Source organism: Grampus griseus (genome assembly GCF_964374135.1).
Source record: "Grampus griseus genome assembly, chromosome: 6".
Taxonomy (NCBI): domain Eukaryota; kingdom Metazoa; phylum Chordata; class Mammalia; order Artiodactyla; family Delphinidae; genus Grampus; species Grampus griseus.
In genome coordinates, this window is record NC_139000.1 from 36,310,359 (window position 1) to 36,325,531 (window position 15,173).

Here is a 15,173-nt window from a genome sequence, read left to right on the forward strand (position 1 = left end):
ATCATAAATTAAAAAATGTAATAGTTTAAAGAGCTTTAAAATAGAAATTCTTGAAAGATGACTTCTGAGTACACAAACTAGGGAGTTAAATTTGTAATACTTATAGTTTTGTATTTACCTCCCACCATACCCCTCCAAACCCCTAATGTGCTCATCTCACCAGACTGCTCCTTATTCTCTGAGAATGTTCCTGGCTACCTCTTTTGCCTCAAGTGCTCATTCCTTTCCTCCTTCTGGAACTTTATTCATCTTTCCAGGACCAGTCCTGATGCCATCTTTGGGTTGAAGACTCTCCTGATGCCCTGGCAGAAATGACTAGCTCCTTAAAGTACATACATTTGGTCTGCTCCTTTTTGTGGCTCAAATTCTCTCCCTTCTTAGCATGCAAAGCATGACCTCAATCCCTCACCCCAGTTTCAGCTCCACAAGGCACTAGTATGTTCTTTTGTAGAGAACAGGCATTTAATCAGTGAAAGCTTATGGAAGGAATGAACTTGTCTATCTTCAGATGTTTTCTGTGATTCAAGGTACATACATTACATTTTAGAATATGGACTAAGCAATGAATACCTGACTTGCTGGTCTAAGCAGAAATTTGCAAGCCCTTTTTAGCCAAGAGTACTCTTCTTAAAATAAAATCTCACCCAGAAGAGTAAAGCAAGAGGCATATGAAAGCTGAACTACTCTGGTTGATGGGTAGGGGGATGGACATAGAGGTAAGGGTAGCAGAATGAGCACGTGTAGTGGGGAACACGTTCTCAAAAGTGGTATTTTTTCACAATTTTTGAGGTTATATATTGATATGAACAGTTATTAGGGTTATAAGCAAAAGATGGTTAAGGAAACAGTGAGAAAGCAAGACTCTTAGACTTTTAGAGAAGGCGATAAAGCAGGGCACCTTTTAATGTGCTCTCTCGCAACCACGAATCAACAGTGTAGTTTCCATCCCCCAGTTTGCTTTGCATGACGTCAAACTCTGAGTTTTACTTCTGGGAAAGGGGCAGAGGGGAGAGAGACTGTTGAGGAAGGGGTGGGGAGGGGTAGACCTGTGTCCTTGCCTGTGGAGGGCAAGGGCTTTGGAGTCGAATAGGCCTGGGACTGAATACTGCTTTGGTCACTTACTAGGTGGGTGACCTCTCTTACCATCAGCTTCTTTACAATAGCACCCGTATCGAAGAGCAACTGGGAGGATTTAAGGAGATAACACAGGCCAAGACTTAGCATAGTGCTTGGCACACAGTTAAGAGTTCAAGTGTTAGTTATTATTAGCTATTAGTCCCTTCTTGATGAGGCTTCTAAGAGGGTTCCTTAGAAGTCCTCATGTTCTGTATAGTTGAAAAATACTTCCCTGGAATATCTGCTTTGTAGACTTTACTTTCTGGTGAGAACCCATCCAATGTTCTCCCTACAAAATTAATATAACTAATCTCATGTTAAAAACAAAAACAGTTCAAGACTCACTTTTTCTTTTTCCTCCAACAATACAAGACTTCTGAAGGTCTATACAGTGCATCTCTATACAGTTTTCTAAGAGTCCACTTTGCCCGCATGAGCAAATTTTATAACAACCAACTTCCCCTGCAGATGATGGCACTTGGATCAGTGTCCCTTGACGGACAATAAAATCAGATGCTTCTCCCAATTTGCAACCTGTATAGACAAAATTAGCTGAGAGAGTTGGTATTGTTCTCTGATATTGTTTTATGACATTAGATACACTTCACACAAGTCTTATAGGTACTGTGTGGCCACTGAAGATTATGTAATAGAACTTTCACTAAAGAACTGCTTTGGTTCACTGGCCAAAAGCATAACCTCTCAAACAAAAATTCCATGTTCTGTGAGATGGTGATGATTAAAGGACATGTACCTCAAAGTTAGCAATAGTTCTGTACAAAAATGCTATCAGATATGTAGTTTTTTATTTCTTTAGGCTTATCAAATGTATGTTAAAATCACAGATATTTTTAAAATGGAGTATGGCGACTGACTAGTTTTAGAATAATCTTGGTCAGAAAACTTTTAGTGATGGAATACAAGTACATCTTAAGTTCAAAGAAAAGTTGAATACTTGATTGGACTTAAGGAAAACCCATTTGTTTCCAAATTTAACAAGATTTATTATGATGCTATAGCTGATATATTATAGCATTACACAAATATTATACATGGTCTTTTGAGACATCATGCTTATTTAATCTTTTGTTCCTTTTTACTTCACACATGTTTAAAAATGTTGATTCTAACACGATAAAGAAACATTTTCAATTGGGAAATAGATAAAAGAAAGCAACTATATTCTAAAGGGACCCACAGAGAGATAAAGACCATAAAAATTCTATGGGATAAAAATTTTTCAGCCTTAAGATCATGTGCATTTCAGCACAACATTAAATTTATGAAGATAATTACACATCCGATTGAGAATGCTATTTCTCCATGTTTTAAAGGAGAGAAAAGAAAAAACACGAACAATGTGCAGTACATCTTCTCAAACATTACAGCATAGAAGACAAAGTACAAAAAGCTGGCCCAAGGGTCTTTCTTCTTTTGTTGTCAAGAACCCTATGATTCGTTATGAGAGTCTGGTTTTGGATTGAAATTAGGTTACAATCAAAATGACTATTGAAAATTACATTTGTCTTTGTCTTTTTCTGCTTACATAAATAATACATGTTGGAAAAACCTTGAACATTATAGAAAAACATAATTTAGAAAATAATCTCATTCCAAAGATAACTCCTATGAAGAAACAGCAGAGGCACGTACTCATACCCACCCCACACCCCACCCATCTACCTCTTACCTTGAACACAAGAGTATGGAAGGCAGGGATCACCAGACGGACACCCTTTCCGGTTTACCTCACAGAGCTCATTAGCAGGGCAAGGATTTGGGTTACAGGGATGAGTCACTTCTTCTACAATGTTACCCAAAGTACTTGGTCCTGAAAAAACAAAAACAGATCAGTTTAACCAACCCAAAAGAGTAACAGAGGTCTGTAAATTGTCTGAGTTAATGACATCTGGAACAAATGGACAGCTCATGAGGACTGATTCTAGTAAGCTCTTAAAATACTCAGATTCCTTGATCATTTGTGCATTTAGCATAAACATACATTCATTCATTTGTTATAAATAAATGTTATTGGGTGCCTACAATACACCTGGCAAGGTTCTAGGTACTGGAGATACAGTAGTGAACAAAATAGACAAATCTCTAACATAGAGTTTACATTCTGATCAGGAAATAGACAATAAATAGACACTGTGTGTGTATGTGTATGTGTGTGTGTGTGTGTGTGTGTGTGTGTGTATCTATGTAAATAAAAAGTCAGATAACAATAAATAATAAGCAGTGTAAGGGGATGGAAAGTAACAGGTATATTTTCAATAAGGTAGTCAAATAGCTTATGTCTAAGAGGGATAATTTAGCACATTTCACCATAAATGATGGTAATTTATTATGGTAAGATGGACCCTATACCATGATTATATTTCTTGTTAAACAATGACCAAGGAAGAATCTCATTTAATATACAGTCATCCCTCAGCATCTGTGGGGGATTGGTTCCAGGACCTCCATGGATACCAAAAACTGAGGATGCTCAAGTCCTTTATATAAAATGGCATACAGGGGCTTCCCTGGTGGTGCAGTGGTTGAGAGTCCGCCTGCCGACGCAGGGGACGTGGGTTCGTGCCCCGGTCCGGGAGGATCCCATATGCCGTGGAGCAGCTGGGCCCGTGAGCCATGGCCGCTGAGCCTGCGCATCCGGAGCCTGTGCTCCGCAACGGGAGAGGCCACAACAGTGAGAGGCCCGCGTACCGCAAAATAAATAAATAAATAAATAAATATATAAAACCATTAAAAAAAAAAAAAAAGGCATACATAGTATTTGCATATAACCTAAGTACTCTCTCCTGTATAGTTTAAATCATCTCTAGATTATTTATTTATTTTAATTAAATTTATTTATTTATTTTTGGCTGCGTTGGGTCTTCATTGCTGTGCGCGGGCTTTCTCTAGTTGCGGCGAGCGGGGCTACTCTTCGTTGTGGTGCGCGGGCTTCTCATTGCGGTGGCTTCTCTTTTTTTTTTTTTTTTTGCGATACGCGGGCCTCTCACTGTTGTGGGCTCTCCCGTTGCAGAGCACAGGCTCCGGATGCGCAGGCTCAGCGGCCGTGGCTCACGGGCCTAGCTGCTCCGCGGCATGTGGGATCTTCCCGGACCGGGGCACGAACCCGTGTCCCTTGCATCGGCAGGCGGACTCTCAACCACTGCGCCACCAGGGAAGCCCGGGGTGGCTTCTCTTGCTGTGGAGCACGGGCTCTAGGCACATGGGCTTCAGTAGTTGTGGCTCGCGGGCTCTAGAGTGCAGGCTCAGTAGTTGTGGCGCACAGGCTTAGTTGCTCCATGGCATGTGGGATCTTCCTGGACCAGGGCTCGAAACTGTGATCCTTGCATTGGCAGGCGGATTCTTAACCACTGTACCACCAGGGAAGTCTATCTCTAGATTATTTATAATACCTAATACTATGTAAATAGTTGTAAATAAAATGTAAATGCTATGTAAATAGTTGCCAGGTATACAGCAAATTCAAGTTTTGCCCTTTGGAACCTTCTGGAATTTTTCTTTTCCGAATATTTTCAATCTGCAAATGCGGAACCTGTGGATATGCAGGGCCAACTATATGTGTGATATTTAAAAAGAGTATTGAAATTTAAACAAAAGCATTTCTTTAAGTTTCCTCCCACTGAAAAAGTTTCCTTCTACACATATATTTGACTGCTCTAATAGCATCCAGGATTGTGAATACATTCATTTTGCCTACTTGATTTTAGGCCAGACTCACCCTCTAAGGCTAACGAGGTAGAGGGCTCTTGGAGTTTATCTCATCCAGCCCAATCATTTTATAAATAGGGAAGCTGAGACTCAAAGAAGTGATCTGCCTATGATTCTAGTCTAATGCTATCTTTTTTTCTATACTGGTCACTAAGGCTAAGGGACACAGTTTGTTTGTCTTGAGAAAATATAGCAGACATTTTCTGCTATATATAGCAGGATGGCAATGGGCCCACAGATAAAAACATCTCTCCCAGTTTCCCTTACAATTAGGCGTGGTTTTCCCTTACACTAGGATATGGTGGCTAGAATTACAGTAGTCATGTTGTGACGATAAATACATGAAGTAACCTTGATGATGGAAGCCAAGCACTAAGGATGGTGGAGAAAGAAAAAGGAGGCTAGGTTCCTGATGATGGAGCCACTATAACAGCCCTGGACTATTTACTTCTGGGCTTTCTTTTGCTTCTATCTGTTCTGTCATTTGCAGTTGAACTTAATCCTCTCTAACACAGGAAAACAAAGCTAGCAGGAGCTGAACTCACTGCCTTTCCAGCTAGCCCATGGCACTAATGCCCCCTGGTGGCAGCCTAAACACTTCCCTTACCCTAACTACATGGTGTGTATGAGTTCTACTTGTTAATCCCTGGTTTCCACCACACATAGTCACCTCCTGCCAGGAAGCTTAGCTCCAGAATCCCTCAAGAAGATACCAACTTATTCTTCTAGCTCTTGGCAGGAGTATTTGGCACAGAAAAATTCCATTTTTCATGAACTAACCCAGACCATCATTCCTTACCCCCTATTTGGTGGATAAGTCCAAGCCAACACCTGGCTCAGGTCCACTGATATTCCGACGACAGAAAGCTGAAGAATCCCTAGGGGAAATTCCACTTCTTGGTCAAATCATGGCAAGGAGACGGCAATGATAAAAGGCTGGTTATCTGAGTATGCTGGCCCCTGATTCACCACTTAGAATTCCTGATTGATAACAGTTCACTACGTCCTCAGACTGATATAATAATTGCTTCTCTGTACATATTTTAAGATGGGGGGGATTGACATATACACACTACTATATATAAAACAGATAACTAATAAGGATCTATTGTATAGCACAGGGAACTCTACTCAATACTCTGTAATGTCCTATACGGGAAAAGAATCTAAAAAAGAGTGTATATATGTATATGTATAACTGATTCACTTTGCTGTACACCTGAAACTAACACGTTGTAAATCACCTAGACTCCAATAAAAATTAAAAAAAGAAAAGAGAGAAAGATGACAATTCTTTCCTGAGCCAAAGAGGCCAAGCAAATAAGAGTCTGCAGTTGAGGTAGTATCATTAAACCACATGTTCTTAACAGAATGATACTCATCCAAAGCAAACAACAAGGGCAGAGACAGAAGGGAGAAGCCTTTGAAATTAAAAAAACCAAAGTACTTACTGAGATATGTATCCAAAGGTATACAGTTCTCCAGGTCATCTGTAGGTGACAGAAGCTCACAAATACTTTCAGCTGTGTGGTCTTCAGGGAATTTGTTCTGGTCCCCACATTTCTTCAGAATCTCCACACAATCTGATCTTGAAAAGGAAAACACACACAAATTTAGGGTTTGAGGAACTGCCTCACGTTGTCTAGCCAATATCAATTCTGTTTCAGTTTTCATAACTCAACAATGTTTCACACTTTATAGGTGTAACTATGACAAAAGAGAATAGGAGTGATAGCAGACCTTATTAAGTTGAGGAGTAAGTAATGTATTACCATATCAAAGCATGCCTAACTTTCTCCGACCTGAGATCAAAGGCCTTGCTCAAATGTTACACTCATACTTACTGTTACTACCATCAGTGTGGCTTTTCACTGTCTTTGAAAGGAAATGAACCTAGGCTAATCTGATTTGCTCTTTGCAAAATCATACATTGTCTCAGGACCTTATGCATGCTTGCTTCTTCCTTTCTTCTTCTATCACTCCCTTCCTGCCATTCTCTTTTTAAAAATCTGCTTTGTTATCAACATTAAGGTGTTTGGCCTATAACAACTGGAAAATCCACTACTTTAAAATTTTCTGTCTTCAATAGGGATTTGACATCTATAAAATTTCTGTGCTAAGAGTCTATAAATTTCCCACTTGTTGCCTCTTGCTTGTCACCCAGTAGTTACCCCTCATCTCTCCCCTACTCAGGCCACCCTCAAGTCATGTCAGAGAACAGATCCGGACCCTATTCAAGGTTGAAATAATCTGCAGTCAGTCATCAAGTGCCCAGCAGCACTGAGCCACATACCAACACCTTAAGGGCTGGATATTACCTTGGTTTTGGAAAAAAAGATGCTCGAAGAGCAGCTGACACAGATTACTATGTAGTTAATGCTTTTGGTTTCACCCACCATAGCAGCTTTCATCTTTATCTTAGATCCTTTTTTTTTTGTCTTCCTATTTACTTTTTTAAAATTTTATTTTTTATTGGAGTATAGTTTTATTTATAATGTTGTGTTAGTTTCAGGTATAGCAAAGTGATTCAGTTATATATATATATATTCTTTTTCTTTATATATATATACATTCTTTTTCAGATACTTCTCCCTTATAGGTTATTACAAAATACTGAGTATAGTTCCTTGTGCTATACAGTAGGTCCTTGTACTTTATCCTAGATCTTAAGCAAACCATTCACAAAATGTTTTAGGAACAGGCCCTAATGACTATATTTACTAAGTCTTTCACTCATCAAACATTTTTGGAATACCTATTGCATATTAGGATTATGCTAATCCCTGAAGAGGAGAAAAAGAGGAGAGAGGAGATAAGAAAAGAGAGGTACAAAGAAGAATGAACTCCTCAAGGAGAGCAAGGTCTAACAGAATATAAAACAAGTACACAAATTAAAATATACAAATAGAATTGTGCATTGAAGATATGCAATGTTTCTTGAACTAAGTTCCATAAGAGAAGTACAAATAAAGGTCTACAGAAATTTGTAGTAAGGATAAATTACTATCAGCTGGAGAAATCTGGGAAGATTCCATAGGAATGACTGGTATTTGAGAGAGGCTAAGAAGGACAGGCAGTGGGCGAGTGGAGATGGAAGAGTATTTTCAGCAGAGGAGGAAAAGCATTTAACATGTGGGGGTGATGGGCAAAAGGAAGTGGTGGGAAAGAAAACTAAAGATAGGCTGTGAGTAGAGATCATGAAAGGTCTGAACCAAAACCAGAGAGTCATTATGATGAAAGAAACTTACTTGCAAATAATACTTCCCCGGGATTTACTATGACAAGGTTTAATCTGCAGTGAACAAGCTATTGCTTTCCACATTTCTGGCTGGCACTTTTTAATGTCAAGAACAGGTATGTTGATAAATGGCATCTTTATGCTTCCTTTCTCCCACAGCTTCATGTCATTCATGGCTCCTTGATCTGACTGAGCATTGCAACTCCTGAAAAGTTCTGTTGGTCTGAAGAGAAAAAAGTCCAGAAGGAATCAAGAGGCAATTACTTTCTACAGAGAAACAATGTGTAAAATCTTGACATGCCAATGCATCAGGAAAATCTGATTTTTTTTTTAAGGAAAGTACATACAACCTATCAAAGATTGTCAGCTTTGAATATATGAAAATTCAATGTAGACATAGACACTAGCATTAAGACTCTGATTGCAATTTTTCTTTATAATATGGATTTTTGTGAGGCAGTTAAAAACTTTAAAACACTGTGGACAGGACTATCATCTCCAACTATACCATTTCTTTCATTTCACAAAATAAATATTAAAGTCCAAGTTTTAAAAATTGAGGTATTATTTATAAAAATAAAATTTACAGATTTTATGGTTAGTTTGATGTGATTTAACAAACATGTACCTTTACACAGGCATATCCAAATCAATAAAGAAGCATTTCCATCATGTCAGAAAGTTCCTTTGCGTCCCTGTCCAGTCAATGCCCTCCCTGCTGACTGCACCCCAGAGGCCACCACCATCTGTGCTTAGATCACCGTCGATTAATTCTGCCCGTTGTAGAACTTCATATAAATGGAATCATACTATATGTATTCTTTTGGGTCTAGTGTCTTTAGCTAAATAATCTTCTTGAGATTTACTTATGTTGTTATACATATAAATTGTTCTTTTTATTGTTCAGTAGTATTCCATTAATAAATGTACCACAATTTGTTTATCTCAGTGGTTCCCAAACTTTTTGATCTCATGACTCATTTACATTCTTGAAATTATTAAGTTCTCAAAAAGTTTTTGTTTATGTGGGTTATATCCACCCCTACCCATCACACTGTAAATCAAAACTGAGAGATTTTTAAAGTACTTATTCATTTAAAATGATAATAAACCCATTACATGTTAAAGCAAAAATTAGTGAGAAGGGTAGATCTGTTTTATAGTTTTGAAAATCTATTTAATGTCTGGCTTTATAGAAGACAGCTGCATCTTCATATCTGCTCCTACATTCAATCTGTTGCTGTATCATGTCTTAAAGCAGCTGGAAAACTTCACTCTTCACTCTTTTGAGAATGTGAGTGAAATAGGCAAATAACATCTTAGTATTATTATAAAAATAGTTTTGATCTCAAGGGGTTTTGGGGGCCGCAGACCACACTTTGAGAAATGCTGGTTTATTCATTCACTGTTTTATAGACATTAAGGTTGTTTCTAGTTTTCATGTCTCTTTCCCCTGGCTATGAATGACATTTTTGGGTCATAACTTATTAAGAAACTGCCAAACTGTTTTCCAAAGTGGTCATACCATTTTACACTCTCACCAGCAATGTATGAAACTTCTAGTTGGTTTACATGCTTGTCAGTCTTCTAATTTTAACTATTTGGTATGAGGAGGCATCTCATTGGGGTTTTTATTTGCATTTTACATAACTAATGGTAATACACTTTTTCATATACTAAGTGGCTCTTTTGATGTCTTCTTTGATGAAGTGTCCTTGAAAATTTTTTGCCCATTTTTTAATTGGGTTGTTTGACTTTTTATTATGAGGCTGTGGGAGTTATTTATATATTCTGGATACAGGACCTCTGTCAAATGCACGTGTGTGTGATTGTGTGTGTGTACATGTGTAATATATTGAATATTTTTTCTCAGACTGTGGCTTATCTTTTCAAATTTTAAATGGTGTCTTTTGGTGAACAAAAATGTTTACTGTTGAACTCTAGTTCATTAATTTTTTTCTTTTATAATTAGTGTATTTTGTGTCCTGCCTACAAAATCTCTGGCTATATCAAGGCTATCAACATAGTCTCCTATTTTTTTTTTCTAGAAGCTTTTATTTTTAGCTTTTATGTTTAGTTCTACGACCCATCTTGAATTAATTTTTGTGGATGGTGTGAGATGGAGGTTAAGGTTTTATTTTTTTCATACAGATATTCAGTTGTTCCAGCATCATTTGTTGGTAAGATGTTGCTTTTGGCACTGAATTGCCTTGCTGCCTTTGTTGAAAATCAATTTATATGTGTGGGTCTATTCTTGCCTATTTTGTCATTGATCTATTTGTCTAAACTTATGCCAATATTACATTGATTTAATTTCTTTTTAAAATTAAAAAATTTTTATTTATTTATTATTATATAATTTATTATTATTCTTTTTTGGCTGCACCACACGTCTTGTGGGATCTTAGGTTCCTTGACCAGGGACTGAACCTGGGCCCTCGGCAGTGAAAGCACAGAGTCCTAACCACTGGACCACCAGGGAATTGCTACATTGACTTAATTTCTATTGCTTTATAATAAGTCTTGAAATCATGTACTGTAAGTTCTCCAAATTTATTCCTTAAAAAAATTGTTTTAGCTCTTCTAGGTTATTTGTCTTTTCATATGAATTTTAGAATTAGTCTGGCACTTTCTATTTTAAAACCTGGTTGGGATTTTGATTGAGATTGCATGGAATCTAGAGATTGGTTTCAGGAGAATTAACATCTTAACAATATTGAGTCTTCTAATCCATGAACATGGTACTTCTCTCCATTTAACTTCTCTCTTCAAAGTTTTCTGGCTCCTAGTGTAGAGTTCTTGCACATCTTTTGTTAATCTCTAAGTATTTCATATTTTTGATGCAATTGTGTAAATTTTTTTTTATAAATTTCATTTTCTAATTGTTTGTTGCTAATATACAGAAATACAATTGGCTTTTGTATGTTAAAGTTGTACCCTGTGATTTTGTTAAATTCAAGGATTTAAGGGGAGCTTGTATGCAGATTGTTGGGGCATCTCCTTTTGTGGTTCCCTCCTTTCTGGGATTTTCCAATTTCATATCCAGCCACTCTGGCAGCCCCAAACTGTGATCTCTTAACTCCTCAGCCCAAGACTGCTGCTTTTTGCTTGAATTCTATATGCCATGCCAGGGGACTGAGAGTGCCCATGAAGAAAAAACTGGATAAATGTGGCCCCCACTCAGTGTGGCTTCTATCTTTCATGAGATGTACTTCCTCCTGCTTTTGGTCACTCTCAAATGGCTTCAAAACAATTATGTTTTTATATTTTGTGCAGAGCTCATAATTGGTACTGACAGGAATGGCAGTCTGATACAAACTGCTCCACCATTACCAGAAGCTAGAACTATGTGCAAATTTAACTTGAAACATTTCATAGACTTCAAATTTGCTCAACCTCTAAGCCAGGTCCTTATTGGCTAACACTAGTTGTGAAGATATCTCAATTTTCTTACTCAAAATAATAATCTGAATACTTTTAAGAGGATCGGATGTGTGTTAGCTTGAGGTGAGTATCCTCTGAACTTCCTTCTGCCTCAACTGAATGATTCTCTTCCTTTTCGTGTTCTTGATCTCTGGGCTGCAGCTCATAAAACCAGCCAGTCCCCTTTTCTTTAGAAACTCTCCCTCTCTGGCTTCTCTGATATGGCATTCTCTATGCTTCTGGATGCCCTTTTTCTGTTTTCTTCATTGCTTCTTCAGCCATTAATTCAGTTCTTGGCCCTTATTTTTCATACCTTAACTGATATCTCAGGGAAACACCTATTCAAATTGCTTCTGTAAAGAAAGTTTTTGTATGAAATAGGGGACTCACTGAGTGGGAACTTCAACCAATCTGAAGGTCTTTCAAAACAAATTTTCCGGGCTTCCCTGGTGGCGCAGTGGTTAAGAGTCTGCCTGCCGTTGCAGGGGACACGGGTTCGTGCCCCGGTCCGGGAAGATCCCACATGCCGCGGAGCGGCTGGGCCCATGAGCCATGGCCGCTGAGCCTGCGCGTCCTGAGCCTGTGCTCCGCAGCGGGAGAGGCCGCAACAGTGAGAGGCCCGCGTACCACAAAAACAAAAACAAAAAAACAAAAAAAACACAAATTGTCCGTAAGATGGCATTTGGATGAGCAAATTGCTCACAGTGTTTTATTCTGCAGTGAATTATTTCCACTGGTGGTGCAGCAGAAGGGAGTGGGGAAGAATGGTAGACTGAAGGCAGAGGAGACTCTTTGAGTTCTAGAAGTTTGAAGTATCACGAGATTAGAAGGGACTTTGTTACAGTGCTTCCTTTCCCAGGGGTGATTTACAAGATAGAATATAGCATTTAAAGATGAAATGATAAAGGTATACTACTTCCTTTTAACTTAGCAGGAACAAAATCAGAGTAAAATGATCTTTTCACTTATTTAAAAACAATGCAATTAATGATAAAATACTTCTATTCCACATATAGTAATTTGCTCCTACCTGTTGTTAAAATTAGTACAGTAAGTAAGATTTCTACAGCCCAACTGGCAAGGTTCCCGAACATCTGCTAAACAGGTCAACATGGACACTTCCACTGGATTATATTCACAAAAGCGATCAAACTCTTGCCAACTCTGTGTATTGCCCCAGCTCATGCTATAAAGTTTAGTGCACAGTTCCCTGAAACAAAAGAACAAATGAAGAAACGTACAGATGAGCCAAATGAATAAATATTTGATTTGCATAAAACGTGAACTCTATGAACTGTACTTTAGAACATAAACGAAAAAAAAAGTACAAAAACCAAAAGACTAAGATCTATCTTCTAGAATTTAGAGCCTGAAAAAGTCATCTTTTATATGAAAAAGTTAGCTTTATTATCCATCTCTTTCCTTTTTGCTATGGTTTCTAGAAAGCTCAGTGCTAAATTTAATGTTTAATTATAGTATTGTACATCCTTATTCTTGGCACAATTATTCCCCTTTATATTTCTGATCTCTCTTTTACCTTTACTTGAAGTAAGGTAAAGCATATGGTGTTGCCTCCACAAAGATATAGTCCACTATATTTATACTTCAATCACAGGAGGTAAAACTGTGACATGATCCTCAGACTCCTTTTTTTTTTTTTTTTTTTTGCGGTGCGTGGGCCTCTCACTGTTGTGGCCTCTCCCGTTGCGGAGCACAGGCTCCGGATGCAGGCTCAGCGGACATGGCTCAGGGGCCCAGCCGCTCCGCGGCACGTGGGATCTTCCCAGACCGGGGCACGATCCCGCGTCCCCTGCACTGGCAGGCGGACTCTCAACCACTGCGCCACCAGGGAAGCCCCAGACTCCTTTTAAAAAGCATTATAGACTTAGGGTTCACTGGATTCTCCCTGAAAAAGTATCCCCAAGCCACTTATATTCCTTAAGATATACCAAGATAGCCTACATGTAAAGGTTTTATGAATTCCAAAGCTGCTATAAACTATTGTATATAGTAATATATACTATATATATATATATATACACTATTGTAGTATGTATGCATTTTTATTTCAGTACTCGATGATTATAAAGCAACTTCAGTGCATATATAAAGCTAAAATAACATCAGTATCATTTCCAAAGTGCTTTCACACATTATATTCATTAGTTTAATTTTTAACATTTATAAATGTAATAAAAGTGTCAAAAAAAAGTAACACATAATATAAAATTTTAATACTACCGGAATATGCAAAATCACAAGTAGAAATTCTCCACCCCTGTCACATTTTGACTCTCATAATTACCCCTATGAGGAGGGTATCTTTACTTTTATAAGTTTGCTCATTCACTCTACCAGCATTTATTGAGTGCCTGTTTTGTGTGAGGCCCTGTTGAAGGCACTGGAAATGCAGTGGTGAATAAAAGAGACAAAGTCCCTGCTCTCAGTTGAGCTTACACATGATGGGGATGAGAAAGCTGATATCAAGATCCATTAGGTAGGGACTTCGCTGGAGGTGCAGTGGTTGAGAGTCTGCCTGCCAATGCAGGGGACACAGGTTTGAGCCCTGGTCCAGGAAGATCCCACATGCCGCGGTGCAACTAAGCCTGTGCACCACAACTACTGAGCCTGTGCTCTAGAGCCCGTGAGCCACAACTACTGAGCCCACGTGCCACAACTACTGAGCCTCTGTGCCTAGAGCCTGTGCTCCGCAACAAGAGAAGCCACAGCAATGAGAAACCCGTGCACCGCAACAAAGAAGCCCAGCTTGCCACAACTAGAGAAAGCCTGCACGCAGCAACTAAGACCCAACGCAGCCATAAAAAAAAAAAAAAAAAAAAATCCATTAGGTACCTTGATCTGGAAATCAGTCCTTTCTTTAGTCCTAACTTTCTGAATGACCTTGGACAGATTGTTTAACATCTCAGAGTTAGTTTTCTATATATATACAAGAATTATACAAATTGACATCAGTCATAAGATGATACCAGTCATCTTGTAAGGTTTCATGAGGATGAAACAAGATGAAAGTGAAAGCATTCAGTAAACCATAAAACCTTACATCAAGGTAAGAGGTGCCACGTTTCTTACTGAAATTCTTCTGGGATGACACAGCCAGTCCTATCTCCAGTGACTACAGGGCATAAACTCTTTTGTAGACATTCAAAGAAGTACTCAGCATCCCTCCCATATGTACATTTATTAATTCCTATCAGCAATACAATTTCCTGAATTATAGGGCCAACTTAACTTCTCTTTTAGTCCTTCTGTTAATTTTCTTTGGATGTTTTCCAGATTTTTTCATATCTTTGATAAAGTCTGATGAGATATTCTAGGCACAAGTTTTTGCTAAAGTCCATCCAATTTAGAAACCAGAGGAAAGATCGTTTCACTCCTCGTATGTCATATTCATTTCAGGATATTCTAGTAATATGTGGTACCTTTTCACCCAAAATATCTCTAATAAAGCAAACTTCTGTTTCGCCTATGTTAAACCTTTACCTTATCTCCATTTATTCTTATCTCTAGATTGTGTTTCCTCCAACCTACACAAATAGTATTGCCAATTTTTTATCCCTAAGTGTATCATCCAAATGAATGCCAATACACTGCTGTCTAACTTTGGATATAAGTGCCAGCCCAGGGTATTCACCAACACATGCAAAAAGTT

At 38.3% G+C, this 15,173-nt stretch overlaps 1 protein-coding gene across 1 annotated transcript in view; it reads right to left on the reverse strand.

Annotated features, from left to right (window-relative positions):
- RECK (reversion inducing cysteine rich protein with kazal motifs) overlaps positions 1 to 15,173 on the reverse strand; it is a 73,020-nt gene that overhangs the window by 14,819 nt on the left and 43,028 nt on the right. Inside the window, exons 10-14 of the mRNA XM_082657217.1 lie at positions 12,534 to 12,713; positions 8,091 to 8,303; positions 6,294 to 6,430; positions 2,807 to 2,947; positions 1,462 to 1,650 (exon numbers count right to left, since the gene is read on the reverse strand). Of these exons, the coding sequence (XP_082513343.1) occupies positions 1,462 to 1,650; positions 2,807 to 2,947; positions 6,294 to 6,430; positions 8,091 to 8,303; positions 12,534 to 12,713 (860 nt within the window). The remainder of the gene's footprint in view (positions 1 to 1,461; positions 1,651 to 2,806; positions 2,948 to 6,293; positions 6,431 to 8,090; positions 8,304 to 12,533; positions 12,714 to 15,173) is intronic.